The sequence below is a fragment of the Physeter macrocephalus genome, chromosome 19 (assembly GCF_002837175.3).
Source record: "Physeter macrocephalus isolate SW-GA chromosome 19, ASM283717v5, whole genome shotgun sequence".
Lineage (NCBI taxonomy): Eukaryota > Metazoa > Chordata > Mammalia > Artiodactyla > Physeteridae > Physeter > Physeter macrocephalus.
This window is the reverse complement of record NC_041232.1, coordinates 63,161,058-63,182,645: the sequence shown is the minus strand read 5'-3', so window position 1 is coordinate 63,182,645 and position 21,588 is coordinate 63,161,058. Positions and strand designations below refer to the sequence as shown.

At 37.0% G+C, this 21,588-nt stretch overlaps 1 protein-coding gene across 2 annotated transcripts in view; it reads left to right on the top strand.

The window, feature by feature from the left end:
* DYM (dymeclin) overlaps nt 1-21,588 on the top strand; it is a 382,138-nt gene that overhangs the window by 283,696 nt on the left and 76,854 nt on the right. For both annotated transcript variants that reach the window (XM_024132334.2, XM_028480232.2), the window contains one exon: nt 19,326-19,508. In XM_024132334.2, the coding sequence (XP_023988102.1) occupies nt 19,326-19,508 (183 nt within the window). The remainder of the gene's footprint in view (nt 1-19,325; nt 19,509-21,588) is intronic.

The window sequence follows — 21,588 nt, the reverse complement described above, 5'->3', positions numbered from 1 at the left end:
CATTAACAATTCAAAAAATGCATCCTATATTATTGCTTTTTTATTTTAATTTGCTAATTATCTGAAAAGTAAAGTGGACTGCTATTTAATGCTATTTGAGGCTTAGTCTCCGTACAAACCTTACGCAAAAGCTTATTTGCTGCTGCTTTGCTAGAAATCTCACAGACACCTAGATTTTCACCCAGTGCAGTTTGAAGACCATTGACTGAGTGGGGAGGAGGGCCTGCAAGATCACTGGGTTAATTGTTTTTTGAAATTTTTCAAATATACAAAAAAGTTGAAAAATTTTACAGTGAACACCCATATATCTACCGCCTAAATTCTACAGTGAACATTTTACTAAACTTGCTTTATTACCTACCTATTCATCTCTGACCTTCTATCAATCCATTGCTATCTTTTATACATTTCATAGTGAGTTGCCCAATACCCATCATTTTAATAACTACATGGTATTCCATTGTCCAGATGGACTATAATTTATTTAACCAGTCATCGACTGTTGGACATTTGGGATTGTGGTAGGCGTAATGACCCTTAGGAATTGTGGTAGAGAAAAGTGTCCGTGTCCTAATCCCCAGAACCCATGGATATGTTAAGTTACACAGCCAAAGGGACTTTGCAGATGTGAGTAAGTTTATGAACCTTAAGATACGGAGATTAGTTTCGCTTATTCAGGTGGACCCAGTCGAAACACGGAAACCCTTAAAAGCAGAGAACTTTCTCCATCTGGAGCAGAAGACAAATGCCAAAAGGGGAAGTCAGAGAGATTCAAAGCTGAGAAGGATTTGACACACCGTTGCTGGTTTGAGACGGAGGGGGCAATATGATGCAGGCAACATAAGTTGCTAACAGAGATTCTCAGCTGACAGCCAGCAAGAAAATAGGAAACTCAGCTCTGCAGCCATGAGGAACTGAGTTCTGCCAACAACCTGAATGAACTTGGAAGGGGATTCTCCTTCAGAGCCTCCAGATAAGTGCCTCGCCCAGCTCACAGCTTGATTTTGGCCTTCTGAGACCAGGGCAGAGGAACCAACCAAACCTACCTGAATGTCTGCAGAACTATGAGATAATAAATTTGTGTTGTTTTACACTGCTAAATTTGTGATCATTTGTTATGGCAGCAATAGAAAACTAATTCAGGGATGATTAGAATGTTTTTCTCTCGTACAATAAACATCCACAGGGCTGAATCCTTGAGCACTGTCTTACTCATTTCCTTAGGATAAATTTCTAACATTAGAATTGCAGGTACCATAGGGTCATCGAATTTAATCCGATTTTTGACCTTGTAAGAAACATCCTTGTGAAAAAAACATTTAATTGGCACTGACAGGAAAAAAAAAAAAAGAATTGCAGGGACCAAAAAAAAAAAAAGTCTTATTTTTTAAGACTTTTAGTACATATTTATAAATTGATCCCTGGAAAAGTTGTTTCAGATTACAGTTCCATCAGTACTCTGCTGAGAATGTCCATTTCCTGTCTTCTTGACAATATTGGTAATTTACATTTATTTGTTATTTTTAATCATTGTGATAGGTGTAAAAAAAAGATACAGTGTTATAATTTTATTGCACATTTTTTAACTACTAGAAAGTTGAACATATTTTAATGATTTTATCGTTTGTGAATTATGTGTTTGTGTCCATTGTACATTTTTCAATTGAAGCCCTTTTTTCCTACTTTACCAAAAAACTTTTCAAATGAGAAGTGATAATTAATTTTTCTCAAGTTCCTTTTAAAAATCGACTAGGGTGATCTTAACTTTTTTCTTCTTTGAGTATTTACATGATTACATCAATAGATCTCCTAATATTGTGTCGTTCTAGAATTTTTGAAACTATTTGGTTTGTAGAATTTTTTGTGTGATGTTGACTTTGATAAGTATATGTTTTATTGAGTATTTTGGTGACATTGGTTTTTATTTTCATTTTTGAGCTAACTTTACCATATTTTGAAATCAGTTATTGTTACTCTCCTTTAAGGAAAAAAATGAGAAACTATCTTTTTCTTCTGATTTAAAAGCTTAACTGGGATAGTAATTGTATATTCCCTAAAGATGTAAAGGAGTTACTTATAAAACTATATAAGCACAATCCTTTTTAACAGCATTATCTCTGACACATTTTTCCCTTTTTTTTCATGTTATTCTCTTCACATTTTTTATTTAATTATAGGTCAAGTTGAACAATTTGTATTTATGAAGATAACTTTTTTCATTCAAACTGTCAACTTAAAAAAATATTCTATTATGAAAAAATGCAAACATATTACAGAAGTTGTTCAGTGAACCCCTATATGCCTATTATCTAGATTTGACAATTAGATTTTGTCATACATCCTTCATCTGAACCTTTTATTCTTCCTTTGCTGAACTATTTCAAAGTACATCTTGGAATTTTACTCCTTCATATTTTGGTATGCATCCCTAAAAATAACAGCTTCTTTCATAATCACATATCATTATCATACCTAACAAAAGTAACAGTATTTCCCAGTTGTAATCTAATATACAGCATAATCAAAGTTCTCCAGTAGTCTCAAATAGGGCTCTTGGCAATGTGTTAAAATCAGAATCCAAATAAAATTCACACATTTAGCTGTTATGTCTATTAAATCTCTTCTAATCTAGAGCAATTCCCTCTCCATTTTTTTTTCCTATACCATTCTCAATTTGCAAAAACAGCCATTTGACTCTTCCATATTCTGAATATGTCCTTTTGCTTTCTTTGGTATTATTTAACTTGTTCTGTGTCCCTCATATTTACTGTACGTTGAAGTTAGCTCTAAAGTCTTGAATAGATTGAGATTCATCTTTCTTGGCAAGAATACTTCATAGGTGGTACTGTTTGCCCCATACATTAGGAGACACTGTCTTACTTTCAGTGATGCTAAGATCAGTGATTTCAGGTGGGGACAGCCTGGTATCTCCATTGTGAAGTTTCACTTCAGATTTTTATCTAATAGTTTACAATTCATTGAATATTATTGCCAAAATTAGTTGATTAAGAATTGCAATATTTTGATTTTTCAAAATTGTTTCTTTTTATAGTTACTAGCTGTAATTCTTCTATAAAGAAGTATATTCCTCCATCAGATGGGGCTAGGTGAAATACAGTTCATAAAGGAAAGGCTTAATTACTCCCTTTTAATCTTTAATTTTCAGAGTAAGAAGCTGGTGGTCTAGTTATAATGTCCAATGAATTGGTGGGTTTGGGGGGTGAGAGGTTTCTCTCATCTTTTAAAGGATTATTACTAAACTTACGGAGGTTTTTAAAATTGAAAGATGGTTAATTTACAATATTGTGTTAGTTTCAGGTGTACAGTATAGTGATTTGGAGGGTTTTTTGCAGATTATATTTCATTATAGGTTATTATAAGATATTGGGTATAGTTCCCTGTGTTATACAGTCAGTCTTTGTTGCTTGTCTAACTCATGGAGTTTTACATATTGAATATGTTTACACCCACTGCATTCTTACTCTTAAAAAAAAACTTTTTAATGAAGTATTGCACACATACAGAAAAGTGCATAAATCATAAGTACATAGTTAGAAGAATTTATCACAGATTGTCCCCCATTGGCTGCTTTTAAGTTACTCTTTGCCGTTGGTTTTTTTTAGCAGTTTTACTTAGAGTGGTTTTGGTCACATTTATCCTGCTAGTGTTTATACTGCTTCTTGAATTTGTTGCTTGAAGTATTTCATCAGTTATAGAAAATTCTCAGCTAGTACCTCTGAAATATTGTTTCTGTTCCTTTGTCTTTATTCTGGATGTTTTATTATCAACTATTTTCTATTTCACTAATTTTCTCTGCAGTTGTGTCTTATCTGCTGTTTAACCCAACCATTAAGTTCTTAATTTCAGTTACTGTATTTTTAATGTCCAGATTTTTCATGCACTTCTTTTATGTAGTTTCCAATTCTCTGCCAGAATTCTCAGTCTTGTCCTCAAATCTGTTAAGCACAATTATTTTAAAGTACATGTCTGATGTTTCCCTGTGGGTCTGTTTCTACTGTCTGTTGTTTCTCTTGTCTTTTGGTTATGTGCTTCTCTTTAGAAGAGCCTAGTTATTTTTATTAAGTGGGAGACACTGTATATGAAAAATTCTGGAGATAATTAGAGGCCCTGGGTAATGTTTTCTTCCTCTAGAGAAGATTTTTGCTTGTGGCAACTGTCTAGACTAGGAATGCTTTACACCCAGATTGGCTTAATCCTATCTGATTCAGATGCTTCAAAGCTGGATTTGAGTCTCTGTGAGGGGTGATCTTTTCCTTTTTACTCTGACAATTCATGTGTAGCTCTTGGACTTTCAGATGAAAGCCTGAGGGAATTTACCTGGGCCCCTCTTCTTTGACAGACCCTGAATTCCAGTCTTTGTCCTTGCCTTCTTCAAGTCCTATGACCCTATCGAACTTTACACTAAGCTTCTTAGCTACTCAGCTATTCAGGCTCTCAGCTATACTTCAGCATACACCTTTACGGGAAAAGTGGTTCTAAATGCCAGATTTATCGTCTGGGCTTTCCTTTTTTCCTAAATCTTGCACTAATAATTTCTTACTGCCTTGATAGCTTTCTGAGGCCCTTAAATGTCTATGGTGACTTACTGAGGACATTAAACAGTGTGTATGGATATGTACATGCATGCACATATTCAGCTTTTATAGCTGTTCTCGGGTGAGAGAGTCAGTCTAAAACATCTATTCCACCTGCCAGAAATCTCATATTTGAAGCTCAACTCTTGGAAGTTTTATCTTTGGTTACTTGTCATCACATCATGTTGACTTCTGGGTCCCTTTAACACAGTCCACTAGTCATTAAAAGCTTCCTTGATTTCCAGCACAAGATGTCCCAGCTAATATTCTGTACTTTCTGCCACAGACCTGGTATCAATCACCTCTTCAAGAAGACTTGGGTTGGGTGGGGGTTTTTTCGTTTGGGTTTGTTTGGGTTTTTTTGGTGGTGAATGGTGTTTAGAGAATATAATCTGACAGTTGATGTTCCCATTGCTATTTGGTTGTCATTACTACTAGACCTTTTCAGTGGACTATTAATAAAGATATATACATTTTTTCAAAGAAAAAGTCATTTGTTTATGATTTTAAATTCACATTTAGCATTATGAACTTTTAGCTTTATTTCTTCTGTTTTATGTTTGTATCTCCTCTCTTACACTGAAAACCTTGATTCTTAAAAACATTAACATAATTATTTACTTGCATTAAGTAATCTATAGCTTCAAAATAATGCCAGCAGTGTGACTGTTAACAGTGAGACTATTGAATAAAGTTTGATATTTCAGTTCTATTTGTCCTTAGAATATATTCTACTTAATATTCGACTAAGATTATACTTACATACAGTCAAACTACTATGTTCCAAAGCCACATGAAGTAATTCTTATGTCTGTATCCTTGTGTCATCCTTCTGATACATCATTCAAGTTTGTTGTCAGGTTTTAGAGAATTCTTTTTAATTCTTGATTTAATTTTATTTTGGATTATGTAAGGTATATGTTTCCAAAGTCAAAACTGTGTAACAAGGTGTACCTAGGAAGGTCTTGCTTTCATCCCTATTCCCTCTTCTTGTTTCTTCCCTTCTTCTAAAGGTAACTATTTTTATTTGTATTATTTTTAGTTTATTCTTCCAGAGGTTTGGTTTGGTTTTGTTTTTTGTTTTGTTCTGTTTGCATACACACACTCTCTCGCTTCCCTAAGTCCTTTGTTACTCAAGAGATAACATACTCTGTGTACTGTTCTACACCTTGCTATATAAACAGTAAGTCCCAGAGGTCACTTCATCTTAGTGTAAAGCCATCTTCATTGCTTTTCCCGACTGCATAGTATTCCATTATGTGGACATACCATAGTTTATTGATGGACATTTTGTTTTCTTTCACTATTGCAAATGATGCCATAACAAATAGCCTTGTGCATACGCTGTTGCATAGTTGTGCAGATGTACCTTTGTAATCACTTCCTAAAGGTGGGATTTCTGAGTCAAAGTGCAAATGCCCATTTAGTTTTTCTGTATATTGTCAAATGTTCCTCCAATGAGGTTGTACCATTTTGCATTCCCACTAACATAACATGAGAGTTCCAGTTTTCCTACAATCTCGCTAATAGAGTATATCATTAGTTTTTTCTAATTTTTGCATTTTTGTCACAGATTGTCTATTTTCTTAGAGAATTGTACGAAGAATTTTAATTGAAATATCCTCCATATCTGTAGTTACAGTCCTTTTATCTTCCCTAATGTTTTATATTTGTGTTTTTCCTCTTTTTCCTAAAGAGCATTTTGTCTATCTTTTGTTTGCTTTTAAAAGGAGCAAATTTATTTATATATTTACTTACTTATTCTCATGTGGTTTTTTTCTATTTTCTTATTTATTCATTTAGGTTTTTATTTTTTTATTATTTTTTTCTGTCCTGCTTTCTATGGGTTTATAATGTTTACTATTTAAATTTTACTTATTTACGTATGGATGACTATGAGGCTGTGCCTTTTCTGTAAGTACGCCATTGGTAGCATCTCTGTTATTGATTAGCATTTTTCAGTACAAGAGATTTACATTTTCATGTATTCAAAGCGGTGTGTTTTTTCTTTTAGGAACTCTGGATTTTTTTCCCCAAACTTTGAAAAGCCTCCCTGTCTTCACTATCTCAACCCTGGGTCAAGATTATGAAAATATATACCTGTATATTTTCTACCACCTTAAGATTTATTTTTCACCTTTCAGTGTTCTAGCATTCTTTTTGTTGAGAGGAATGAATTAGAGATCTTGCCTTTACTTTTTTTCTATTTAATTATTACTCAGTTAACCCAGTAACAATGGTTCAATTATTTATCCCCTCTGATATGAAATTCCACATAATTTACTGAATTCCCATGTATACTTGGATATGTTTCCGGATTCTTTTTCTTCCGATGTTCTTTTGAAAGGAGCAAATATATTTCTATGGTACCATTTCTAATATATTAATTAGTAAAGCTTTGTGTACTATGTATCGTTCTGTTAGAAAACGTCTTCCCTTTGCTGTTTTTCAAAATTGTAGATAGTAGTTCCAAAGTTCACCCTTAACTTTCAGTCTCTGCTATCTCCTCTCTGTTTCTCATGCCCTTGGCACTATGACTAGCAAGTAACATGCCTGAATCTCTGCCTCAGTAGGTTTTCAGAATGTGCTCCCTGGGCCTCTCTGGGTATTTTTCACCATCTCGTCTCCTAGAGCTAGCTACTTGAAGTTCTCCAGTGCTGTTCTTTAGCCAGAAGTGTTTTTCCTTCTCTCTTTGGGTACTTCTCAGCTGGAAGGAGCCCTAAAGGTCCTCTTTGTACTGAGGGAAGTCCTGAACTCATCTGCCTTGACCTGTGAGGCCTGCTTGATCTAGTTTCACCTCTTGTTATTCCTTTCTTATATTTGACATTCTAGCCAAACTGGATGTCCCTGCTGTTCCATGGTCCACTTCACTATTAGGCCTTTTGTACATGCAGTTCCTTCTGCCTATCCACCTCTCCCACCAACTTGTACAGGTATCTGCCTATTAATAATAAGTAATCATAGTAACTACCAGGTAATGAGCGCTTTCCATCTGCTAGGCAAGACAGCAAATGTTGTTAAGTACATTGTACTATTTAATCACATCCTATAAAACAGGTAATATTCTAATTTTTCAGATGAGAAAGCTGAGGCTCAAAGAAATTCAGTAAATTGCCCAAGGACACACAGCTAGTAAATGCTAAAGCTGGGGTTCCAATTTAAGCCTGACTCCAGAGCTTATGTTCCTAACCACTCTGCTGTACTTCCTCTGGGAAGCCTCTTTCTCCTACCTGCCCCCGCATCAACCCCCAAGTGTTCCCATAGCACCGAATACTTCTCAGGGTGTATCTCCTCTAAATGATAACCTGTGTAAAGGTATGGACATGTCTGGAGCACTACTCTGTCCCCAGCATTTACCAAATCATATATTCTGTTTTACTTATGGACCATATAACTTATTTTATGTGTCTCATAATTTTCTTTTCAATGCCAGTCATTGTGTATAGGACAGCAGAGTCTAAAGCAAAAACTATTTATGACTGTAAATGGTCACATCTCTGCTGTTAGGCTGCTAATAGGAAGTTGGATCATTCTAGTTAGGACTGGAGTTGGGTTTGGGTTTTGTGTCTTCATTGTACCACCAACTTCAAATTTCCCCAGCAGTTGTTACCTGTGCTTAAAGAGTGGGCCTGGGTTTGTTGGTTTGTTTGTTTTTTCAGTGTTCCTTTATCATACTCTGCTTTCAGCAGTCCTTGCAGTGGAGTTAGAGAAGAGAAGAAATATTTCTATTGTCCTGGTCCAGCCTCAATCTTGAGGAGTCCTTGGGTGCATCCAGGTCTTAGAGATAGGGCTTTCTCAGCATCTCTGCTCCTCCTCCCCTTGGCAACCAAACTCTGCCTCGTATCTGTGGTGGGCCTTGAGTGGGAGTTTTCTGCCCCTTCCCCAGTGATAGCAGACCTCTGCTTGGTATTGGTATAGGTATGGGATCCTGGCCCCAACCCCAGTGTTAGAAGGTTTTTGCTTCTATCCCTCCACCAGCAAGAATGGATCTTTGCCTGTGTCTTGGGGGTGAGAGGGTTTCTTGCTTCTCTTCAGAGGCAGGTGGGTTATGTTCCTACGTCTCCCCTAGAAACAGTGGAAGTTTGCCTGTGCTCTAGGTGGAAAGGGTTTTCTGTCCCAGTAGCTTAAGGCTTTTGCTTAGCAGGAGAAGAATGTCTGGGAAGTAACAGAGTCTTGGTGCCTGCCCCCAGCTGCAGCTGGTCACCTTCTGCAAGCTTGAGCCAAGTAGAGGGGCTCATGAGCACCCGGTGGAGTCCAGTGGAAAAGAACTTTTGCATGAGTGCAAACTCCACTGTATCTGAGTTTCTCGCTTTCCAGACTGACACATTAGACCACACTTAGCTTTTAAGAATTCATTAAAATTTTAGCCGATTTCTTCTTACCCATTTCTGTGGAGACCACCTCTTCTGCCTGCACTCTGCCAAAAGCGAGGGAGTGCTTGTGTTCCTTCCTTCCTTAGAGGAACTTGTCCCTCTTGGGAATTCATTTCACTTCATTACCTTGCAGAACTATTCTCTGATGACCTTAAGAAGACTTTTGACTTATTAAATTATCTGGCTATTTCTCCTTGTTAGGGTAGGAGATGACATTCTTTGCAGCTTTCCACATCCTAAGCAGAAGTCAGTCCCTTAATGCTTCCCTGCATTGCCCAAAGAGCCCATTTGTTTTGCATTTGAGGCACAGAAAGGGACTTGTCCAGTCTATGGCAAAACTGAGACTAGAACCCATTCTAGAGCTTCTCTCTACTAACTTGTAGCTACCTCTCTTTTTCCTTTTTCCTTTTTTTACATATCAGAACTACAGCTCTTTCTTTTTTTTTTTTTCATTTTTATTGGAGTATCGTTTCCTTATCACCACAGAGCACTGAGTAGAGTTCCCTATGCTATATACAGTAGGTTATCATTAGTTATCTATTTTATACATAGTATCAATAGTGTTTATATGTCAATCCCAATCTCCCAATTCATCCCACCCCCCTTTTCCCCCTTGGAATCCGTACGTTTCTTCTCTACGTCTGTGTCTCTATTTCTGCTTTGTAAATAGCTCTCTTATATGTGATTCTTTACTGCCCTTCTTAGCACCACCTACCCTTCTTCCCAAGAATGAATGAAAAAAGGGCACCAAGCATCATTAGGTGTCTGACCTTCATGTGAAATCCCTGACATACACCTTAGAGATTATTTCCCTTCTGTGCCTTAACAATATCAAAGATAAATAACAAACACTGAAAAAAATGAGATACAGAAGAATCAGTAGGTTCCTTGGTTTAGAGACTGATTATTTTCAAACTTAGCCTTATACATTTTTAGTCTCAAAGTTTGTTGGGAATTTTTTTCCATTCTAAACGAACAGTGACACTATTTTAGGTGCTGTGATAATCTAAAGTAAATTCTGAATTTTACTGAAGTTTGAGGTCAACCTAAGATTTTTCTACATTAATTACATTTATGGTTAGTCTAATAAAATTTGCTTTCTAAATTCAGTATTTTCTACATTCTTTAAGGAAGCTAGGACTAGGAAGGGATTTTTTAAAGCTCACAAGCACTTATTTTTGCAAATAAAAAACTGCAACTCAGGTTAAGTGGTTACCGAAAGTCACACAGCTAGTTACTGTTAGAATTGGAACTGGGACTCTTGTATCTCAGAGTGGGGTGATGATGGGAGGCACTCAGTACAATGTCAAAGCCATTTTTAAAAAGGTAATACATCTTCATACAGAATTATTTCACTTAGATATTACTTTTTACCAGTGTATTTTGGTTTTGTTTTTGTTCTTTTTAAGATTTTCTTCATGTGGACCATTTTTAAAGTCTTTATTGAATTTCTTACAATATTGCTTCTATTTTTATGTCTTGGCGTTTTTGGCCACGAGGCATGTGGGATCTTAGCTCTCCAACCAGGGATTGAACCTACACCCCCTGCATTGGAAGGTGAAGTCCTAACCACCGGACCGCCAGAGCAGTCCCAACACCAGTGTAATTTGGAGAATGGAAGTGAACACTAATTCTTGATGCAAAGCCTTGCATTTTAAAAAACAATATGAAAAACTCCAAGCTCGGGTGTGTGCTTCCTCTCTTCTGCCAGTGGGAGGGCCTGGGGAGGGGTAAGACGCACTGTTAGGCACCCCATTTGCTGCCCAGTATGAGTAGCCTGCTAAGGGTAACTGCTTGTTGGGGGCTGCAGCCTAGCTGGATTTCAATCAGAATATTCCTTTTTTGTGTGTTCTCTGGCTGTTTTCCAGGTATGGGAAAACATGTGAAGTTAGCCCATGGCCCCTGGCAGCCACCATTATCTTGCCTTTCTGCCACCAGTAAGCATGTTTTAAATAACAGCCTTCCCAGGGTTCTAGTTTAGGCTTGTGGGCCACATTCAGACCCTGTCCAAGGAATGGAGAAAACGACCACATCGTTTTACCCAAGTTGGTGGTGCTAGAGCACAGCCTTCTTCCCTCCCCCTTCCTCCCCCCTGCATCATCTCCTCTGGTCACAGGATTGATTCTTCAGCTGTGATTTTGCATGTAATAGAAAGCTAGTTCTCGCTATCAGAAGCTCGATATTCTGGGACAAATCCAATACTGGCTGGAAATAACATGGTGGTCACAAAGCTTTTCATCGTGTGTGCCAGTGAATTTTAACAGCATAGAGATAACAAGACTCCATCACCGAATGATTGTCTTTGAAGGCCATTTGCACGTTACCTTTAAAAGATTCTTGCTTGTGCGCTTCCTCCCCCCTTCCCCACTTCGGCAAAGTCCCATTAATTTTGTTGAAGGTTTTATTTTCTGCTGAAAATGCAGGAAATTTAGACAACTCTCTTGGAATCCCCCCAAAACTAATACAAACAAGATACATATGCTTCTCTTAAGGAAACTAAAAATAAATTATTTGAAACTATTTAACTGTATAAATTCCCTCTTGAAAGGAAAAGGAAGTTTATATAATGAAGCAGCCATGACTGCTGTTGACAGGGTAAGATACTCCCACAACTGCCAGCTTGTCCGTTTGACGTAAATTCACTGCTTAGTACAGATCATGTTCAGTGTTCATTACCAACATGTACAAAACCATCAGAAACATCTGAAAATGGAGCCATTTTCTCAGGGCCCTTGTTTTTACATTTGAGATTTTCTACAATAAAGTAAGTCTGCCTTTTTTTTTTTTTTTTTTTTTTTTTTTTTTTTGAGAAGAGAGTCTGTTTGATGAGGAATATATTCCTGGAATGGAAGCTGTATGTACTAAAAAGAAAATACCATGAATGAAAAAGGCACAATATTCTCCACGTATTTTGCTTCTCTACCAATGAGCCATCTGATATTATCTCTGACAAAGCTAATTTTTGTTAGTTTTTTAAAACCTGTCTTTTTTTTTTTAAACTTATTCCATAAATATAAGTCCATTTTTTTTATACACTTCCCTAAAGGACCAGTTTTGTAAATTAATAAAAGTGTAATTTAGCAGTTATGTCTAAAACTAAGAGATGTGATTCTTTGCAGTTATAGTAATTGCATTAATTTATCCACTTTGCAAAGGCAGTTATTTTTTGTTCTTTTTGTAATAATGTCTAAAATGTAAATGATTTACAGTGTTACATGTTAAAATAGATATTGTCAGAAAATTATAATCAACCACTCCCTAATTTAAACTTATTTTTAATTTCTAAATTATGTTTAATTTCTCATTTTTGTTTTATAATTGTTTTATAACATTAAAATATACAGGATGCTTTCTAGTATGATGACAATATGACAAAATATGATATCGTATAAAATGTCTTTGCTGTAGCCTCTTACATTATATTTTCAGTTGATTTGAGTAATGTCAGAGAAGCTTTATGTCCTTGTCATTTAATTTGTAAATCTGCAGCTGAAAATAATCTTTAAAAGATAGCATTAGGGCTTCCCTGGTGGCGCAGTGGTTGGGAGTCCGCCTGCCGATGCAGGGGACGCGGGAGAGGCCCGCGTACCGCAAAAAAAAAAGAAAAGAAAAGAAAAGAAAAAGCTGTCAATGCAGATAGCAAGCTCTGAAGCGGTGAGGCTGCCAAGCTTCAGGCCTGGAAGGAGGCGGGAGTGGCTGGGAGCTCAACTGCTGCAGGGCAGGCGTAACACTAAGGGGCCCAGTGAGAGACAGCAAGCTGGTGCCAGGTTCTCTGCTAGAAACTGAGAGCTGGAATTGACCACTTACTGAAAAGAGCCTGAATAGAGGTACTAATAATGACGGTTAAGTTCTATGCCTAGGGAGGTGGGGGGACACAGAACCAGCCTCACGATGGGATCTTGAGCCCATTATGAGGGATGTGGCTTGGTGACGGACCCTGCCTATACTGCCTTCAATGTGACTGCAGGGCAGCAGCCCTGAGATACCAACAGTGAGACCTAGTTTCAGACTGAAGGCTCTAGGAAGCTGCTGCATGACGTGTAGATTTGGGGGGATTAAGCTACATCAGATGAGCCTACACAACCAAAGTTCCAAAATACATGGCAAAATCTAACTTAATACTAAGAAAGACAGCCATGAGCATAGTCGTGATCATAAGTAGGGTAAATTTATCCAAAGAGAATTAAAATTTAATAGGATAATTTTGAAAGCACTCTAAGTATTTTTAATACCCTCAAAGATAAATGAAGGATATAATATTCATTGAGATGAATAAATAATTATGAAATAAAAACAGGGAGAAATGAAATAAGAACATGACTCAGAGAACTATTCAATTAAAAAGCTTAGAATGAAAACTATAGTCATTAAAATTGAAAGCTCAGTAGACAAAATAAGTTCTAAACTGGGTACTATCAAAAAGGGTTAGTAAATTGGAAGGTAATGAGAAAAAATTATGCAAATTATCTTTATGGAAGAGACTAGGTTGTCAGATGAAAAGTATGCTCTGAATACTGAGCAGGATACATAAAGATAAATCAACACCTAAACACATGGTTGTGAAACTCAAGAGTGTTAAAGGGTGAAAAGAAAATCTTAAAAGCTATCAAAAAGATTTTCTACAGGGGAACAATAGTTAGGTTTGCAGTAAACTTCTCCATGACAAAAATAGATGCCAGAATAAAGTGAACCAATATCTTTAAAGTGCAGAAGAAAGTAACTGTAATTCTAACTATAATTCTTAGTTATATATAGTTAAAATATAATGTAAGAGTGAATGCAAAATCAAGACGTATTTCAATCACGCAAGGACTAAAAGTTTATTAGCCATAGACTTCACTGAAAGCACTACTAAAGGATGTACTTCAGATAGAAGAAGAATAGATCTGTAAAGAAGTGGAATGCAGGAAAGAGTGTGTACGCTGAAATTCACATGTAAATTTAGTTAACCATTGACTTTTTTAAAACCAATTTATGGGGTTTTTTAAAAGATGAAATTAAAAACCTAAGCTACTGTAACAAAACAAGGAAGAATGGGGTCAGGGGCTTGCTGTTCAAAGAGAAGTGAAAGTATGTTAACCTCCTTAGATCTTGTTCAGGAGGTAGACAGCAGTATTTTTAAAGTTGGATGTGTATGTTAAAATTTTAAGGGCTACCCCTATAAGAATAGAAATGCTATCTTTAGCCTGTAAACCAGCAGAGAGGAAAAGGAGGGACCAGGATAACAAAAAGCTTTATTAATTCAACAGAAGCTGGAAAGGGAAGACAGGTTTGGAAGAGGTAAACTTATAAAGGATGGCAAACAAATATGGCAGGTTATGCATTCCAGAGATGACGGCCACAACATCTTCTGCTTCACGTGCTCTTCTAGAACTTTGCCACTCCTCAATAAATTGTGTGTGGCACCATTTGGTAGTAACACTAAATGGCAGTGACAGTAAGTGATTTCCAGCATTGAATCTCCTGGAACCTTCAACCTGTGAGGAAGCTCATGCAGCCCCAAAGAGACCGTGCAAAGAAGAATCAAAGGCTCTGGTCCCTACCCACAGCTGTGCCCCCAGCTCACAGCCAGCACCAACTTGCCAGCCATATTATGATAGAGAGCTGTCATAATAGTAGATTCTCCAACCGCCACTCAGGCAGCCCCATGTGAAGCCGTATGGAGCAGAGACAAACTGTTCCCACCAAGGCCAGCCCAAATTGTTAGCAAAACAAATGATTATTGCTATTCTAAGCTGCTAAACTTCGAAGAGCAGGCATACCTCATAGATAATTTCAGGTTCGGTTCTAAACCACCGCAATAAAGCAAATATCACAATACAGTGTGTCACGAATCTTTTGGTTTCCCAGTGCATATAAAAGTTATGTTTACACTAAGTCTATTAGGTATGCAATAACATACTGTCTAAAAAAACAAATGAGCATATCTTAATTAAAAATTACTTTATTGCTAAAAACTGCTAACCATCATCTGACAATGCAGGGTTGCCACAAACATTCAGTTTGTAAAACAAAACAGTATCTGTGAAGTGCAGTAAAATGAGGTATGCCTGTAGTTAGTTATATAGCAATAGATAACTGATATAAAGTCACAAAACGATGATAGGAATAAATTCCAAAGATATCAGTAATAACAATGTAAGTGAATTAAACTCAAAAGTCAGACTATTAGATTAGATTTAAAAATTATAAAGCCGGGCTTCCCTGGTGGTGCAGTGGTTGAGAATCCACCTGCCGATGCAGGGGACATGGGTTCATGTCCCGGTCCGGGAAGATCCCACGTGCCGCGGAGCGGCTGGGCCCGTGAGCCATGGCCGCTGAGCCTGTGCGTCCGGAGCCTGTGCTCCGCAACGGGAGAGGCCACAGCAGTGAGAGGCCCGCGTACCAAACAAAAAAAACAACAACAACAAAAAAAATTTATAAAGCCTAGCAGCATAGTTGCTTTTAACCTTATTTGTTTTCAGTAACACAGAAAGTTTGAAAATTAAAGATATACCTGGCAAATGCTAAACAAAATAAAGATGGTATAGCAATGTATATATATATATATATATATTTGGGGGGGGGCTGCATTGGGTCTTCATTGCTGCACGCAGGCTTTCTCTAGTTGCAGCAAGCAGGAGATACTCTTCGTTGAGGTGCGCAGGCTTCTCATTGCGGTGGCTTCTCTCGTTGCAGCACACGAGCTCAGTAGTTGTGACACGCGGGCCCTAGAGCGCACGGGCTTCAGTAGTTGTGGCGCGTGGGCTCAGTAGTTGCAGCGCGTGGGCTCTAGGGCCCACAGGCTTCAGTAGTTGTGGCTCGAGGGCTCTAGAGTGCAGGCTCAGCAGTTGCGGTGCACAGGCTTAGTAGGTCCATGGCATGTGGGATCTTCCCGGACCAGGGATCGAACCCATGTCCCCTGCATTGGCAGGTGGATTCTCAACCACTGTGCCACCAGAGAAGTCCCAGCAATATTAATATCAGTAAAACATACACTTATGAATAAAGAGAAGCAATACATAATGATAACGTTTTTAAAAAGAGGCCAATCATGAACCTACAGTCACTTTGAATACAAGAATCACTCAGAGGAATTTATAAATACTTAATCACTACAGGAAATTGTGATATAACGTTATTAAAAACTGATGACTCTTTCAGGCAGTGAATATTAAAAAGAACAATTACACTTGTTGGTGAGAAAATGAGAGCAGGAGCTTTCCTACATTGCCATTGTAAATGGGTTGTTATAGCTCCTTAAGCAATGTCTGGCAACATCTATTAACATTACAAACACAACCTTTTCAGCCATCCCTCTCCTGGAATCTCTCCCAGAGAAACAAAAGTGCCCATATATAAGAACAGATCTACCAGGATGCTTATTGCAACCTTGTTTATGGAAACAAGGAAATAAAATAAATTGGATGCCCATTAGAGGAAGGACATTTTGATAAATTTTACATATTTTACATGTACTATAAACCTATAATACATTGTTACTGTTTCGCTTCTGAAATCAGTTTTCTTTTAGAATGATTTAAAATAAAAATGTCTTTATTTCCTTGTGTAGATCTACAATTCTGTCTAGTTTCATATTCCTCCTGTCTGAAGAAATTCCTTTAACATTTCTTATAGTGTGGGCGTACAAGTAATACATTATCTCAACTTTTTTTAGTCTGAGAAAGTATTTATCTTACCTTCCTATTTGAAAGATATTTTTGCTAGTGATAGAATTCTTGCTTGACTCTTATTTCAACACTTTAGTGATGCTGCTGCATTTAGATTGGCTTGCATAATTTCTCATGAGGAGTCTACTGTAATTCTTAGCTTTGTGCCTCTGTATTTAATCTGTTTTTTCCTTGGGCTGCCTTCAAGATTTTCTCTTTCTCTTTGGTCTTCAGTAGTTTGAATATGATGCATCTAGTTGTGTGGTTTTTTGTTGTATGGGTGGGGGGGTTGTTTAGGGAATACTTTGGAGTTATTCTGAGCTTCTTAGATCTGTTGTTTGATTCTTTTGTTATTTTTTTAAAAAGCTCAGCCATTATCTCTAAAAGATTCTTTCAAGTCTACTGTTGAACCTATCTAGATATTCTTTACTGCTATTACCATTTTTTTTTTTTTTTTTTTTGCGGTAGGCAGGCCTCTCACTGTCGTGGCCTCTCCCGTTGTGGAGCACAGGCTCTGGTCGCGCAGGCTCAGCGGCCATGGCTCATGGGCCTAGCCACTCCGCGGCATGTGGGATCCTCCCAGACCGGGGTACGAACCCGTGTCCCCTGCATCGGCAGGTGGACTCTCAACCACTGTGCCACCAGGGAAGCCCTAACATTTTTTTTTTTAATTCTAACATTTCTACGTGTTACTTTCTTATAGTTGGGTTTTTTTTGTAATTTTTTTTTTTTTTTTCATCGGCAGGCAGACTCTCAACCACTGCGCCACCAGGGAAGCCCTTTTGTAATTTTTAAATTTTATTTTTGGCCACATGGGGTCTTCGTTGCTGCGTGCGGGCTTTCTCTAGTTGTCGCGAGTGGGGGCTACTCTTCGTTGTGGTGCGCAGGCTTCTCATTGTGGTGGCTTCTCTTGTTGTGGAGTATGGGCTCTAGGTGCACGGGCTTCAGTAGTTGCAGCAAGTGGGCTCAGTAGTTGTAGCACGTGAGCCCTAGAGCCACACAGGCTTCAGTAGTTGCGGCACACAATCTTAGTTGCTCCGCAGCATGTGGGATCTTCCCAGACCAGGGCTCGAACCTGTGTCCCCTGCATTGGCAGGCAGATTCTTAACCACTACACCACCAGGGAAGTTCCCTTTTATAGTTTTCAACTCTGCTAAAATTCCCCATCAATGCAAGCATATTATAGACTCATAGTAGATTTTGTATATCATAATTCTTTTAAATTCCCTATTTGATATTTTCAATATCTGTGTATCTCTGAGTCTGCTGATTACTTTGTCTCTTGGACATGGATTGTTTTTACTTGCTTTTTGTTTATCTCATAAAGTTTGATTGAATGATGGACATTATGGTTAAAACAATACAGGTGGAGGTAAATTGTATGGATAAGTATACCTTTTTGTCTGCTAGACCAGGGGTGGTAAACTTTTATGTAAGGCACCAGCTAGTATTTTTTATTTTGTAGGCCATACAGTCTTTGAAGTGAAGTGTACTTTATCAGATATTAATATAGCCATCCCTACTTTCTTTAGATTAATATTTGCATGTTATATCTTTTTCCATTCTTTTACTTTCTATCTAACTTTATTTAAAGTGAGTTTTATATTTGAAGTTTCTTATAGATTGCATATAGTTGGGTCATGTGTTTTTTATCCACTCTGCCATTCTTTGGGTTTTAATTATTGTATTTATACTGTATACAATTAATGTAATAATTGATATGTTAGAGCTTAAGTCTGCCATTTTACTTTCTGCTTTCTGTTTGTTCCTTGTTTCTAATCTGTCTTATTTGACTGCCTTCCTGTGGATACTTGAACATTTTTTTAGAATTCCATTTTGATATATCAGTAGTATATTTTGTATACTATCTCCTTGTATAAACTCGCTCTAGGCATTTACATACATAACTTACCACAGTCTAGTCGTGTTGACATTTTACCAGTTCAAGTGAGATGTAGAAACCTTCCCCTCTTTAAATCCCTTTGCTCTCCCTGGTTTATAAAGTAATTGTCTTAGGTGTTCCTTTACATCCATTGAGAACCACATCAGACAGTGTTATAATTTCTGCTTCAGCTGTCAAACATAATTTAGAAAACTCAAGAGGAGAAGGAAAGTGTTGTATTCACCTGTGTTTTTGCTTTCCATTGTTATTTCTTTCAAGAGAGATATTGATTGCTTTGAGTTTTGCTCTTATAACTATTTCACATTCAGATTCCCAAAGACTGTTGACTCTGAGGAAGCAGAAACGAAACAGTAGGCTCTTTATCTGTAAATATGGACGTTGAAATGACAGTGCAGAAAAATGAGGTCATATTCTGAATTAGACACTTTTCTTGGAATTGGTAAGACCCTACCACCACTTTGTACTGTGCAAGTCTAATGATTTAGGGTGATACAGCGATAAGAGTACAAATTAGGATCTATTAATCAAACGACTGAATAAGCTCCAAATTTCCTTCTAGATTGGCAAGTCTATAATTTATTATGTGAAATTTATAATTATCACCATACTAAGTTCAAAAGATTTTAAATCCTTTAGTAACTGATAAATTTAATTGTAAAAATTCTTGACAGAAGTAATCTTGAAGAGCTCTTTTGCATGATCTTTCCAATGCTGTTTGAATTGCAAAGCAGTTGCCCTCATTCTAATTAATTTGTGTCAAGGAGAAAAACACAGACTCTATATGGGGATTTTCTTTCTTTATCAGGCACAAGACCTAAATGTCATCGAAGAAGTGATTCGAATGATGTTAGAGATCATCAACTCCTGCCTGACAAATTCTCTTCATCACAATCCAAATTTGGTGTATGCACTTCTTTACAAACGAGATCTCTTTGAACAATTTCGAACACATCCTTCATTTCAGGATATCATGCAAAATATTGATCTGGTAAGTGTAAATGGAGGTATTTATTATGATTCTTTTTTAAATATTAAAGTAAAGAAAGTTTAACAAACCTTGATAAAAAAACTGCAATAATTAGTCTCTTGAACATTAACTCTATTTGCTGTCTATTCTGCTGTAACAATTGTCACCTTCCGTATGTGTGTTTATGTATTATATACAGACATGTATATACACGCATGCATATATATTTAGTAGAATTGAGATCATACTTTATATAGTTCTGTATTCTGCCATTTTTACTTAACATTATTAACATTTTTCTGTGATATCATCAATTCTTTGAAAGTCTCACATTTTAGTATTTGTATAACCTGTATTATGGAGGTTCTAAAATATATTAACTCTTATCCCATTATTGCTCATTTGGTTGTGTCTCATATTTTGTATGAATTTATAATTATCAGTTTGTGAATACATCGTATCTCACCTTTTTTAGTTCTATTTTTGAAGTAGTCTTAAAACTGGAATTGTACTAGATTTTGCTGTCAGAGGGATCAGTATTTTCAAGACTCAACCCATGTCAAATTGCTTTCCAGAAATATTGTACAATTAATGCATCTGTGTATCATCTTATATTTCTACAAGGGATGTATGAGAGGATGTATCTCACTATACTTTCACAGCTGTATTATAATTATTTTAATATTTGTCCTTTTATATCAAAAATGGTATTTCATTATTGTTTTTAATTTTTATTTCTTTCATTATGAGTGTTATTGAACATTTTTCACAGGTCTATGAACTTTCACCTCCTGTCCTTTTTAAAAAGGTTTTTCTGCTAAACTTTCTATTGTTGTATTAGTGTTTCCCAGTTCAGTTTGATTCCACAAAAATTTCTTGCATAGCTAATCAGATTCATAATTCACAAGAGGAAACAGAAGAGCCACCATCCCTGTCCTTGTGTTACTTACATTTAGGAAGATTTTTAATAATTAAATTATTGCACAAGTATGAATATATAATTTCCATCATAAGTAAGCACATGTACATGCCTTCCTCCAGGGTGTACACCTCTTAGTGGATTCGCTGCGTAACATGTATCGTACCAAACCGTTTCCCATGCAGTGCTGCCACTTTATTCTTCAACTGGTGGTGTATAAGATTCCTGTTGCTTCACATCCTCATGAACACTTAGTTTGGTCAGTTTTGTAATAACATCTCATTATAGTTTTAATTTGGATTTCCTCTTTTCTGAAGCTAATTCAAGTCTTTTGCCAGTTTTTTCTACCGAGTTATTTATCTTTGTGTAGATTCTTTGTATGTTCTGGATTCTAGGCCTTTCTTGGTTATGTTTTGCAAATATCCAGTCACTAACACAAGTACAGATTTTCTGATGTAACTCTAAAACTCCTCGCAAAATAGTCAAACATCAAATTCTCAGTTCCATTCTTTTCTTGGAGAGCTGCTTCCAGCTCCAACCAGGTTGTACTCTGGTTCTCCTTCCCAGCTGCAGCATCTTCCTGGGAATTTCCTTCACTTGTTTCCTTTGGTTGATCTTGGCTCCTGTGAATTCTTCTTTCTTGGTTTACTGCTTCATGTTGGTGGAGCATATACTACAGTAGCTTTCTGGGGAAAGGGTTTATGTGAGGTAGGTTTTTTATTTTTTAGTTTCTCATGTCTGAAAATGTTTTTCTTCTCTATTTACATATGACCTGCTGTCTTGGGAAGCTTTTGGGATCTCTCTATTATTGTGTCCTGAAATTTCATGGTTTGCTGTGCCTTGGTCAATTGTACTTGGCGCTTGGAGGGTTCTTTGAGTCTAGAGGCTCATGCTCAGAACTTTCAAATACTCATTTTAATTATTTCTTCCCGGTTGTCTCTCTCTCTCTGTCTCCTGCTATTTCCTCTCTATGAAACTCCTATTAGATGGCCATTTCCTTTTGAGCCCCCTCCTGTCAATATCACTAAGTCTTATTTTTGGACTGATCAGTGTCCTCATATTAAGAGTCCTCCAGGCTCCTGCCTGGGGTCTGTAAGCCCATCGGTGAGGGTTTTAAAAGCTGAGGTAGGGCTTTCCTGGTGGCGCAGTGGTTGAAAATCTGCCTGCCAATGCAGGGGACAC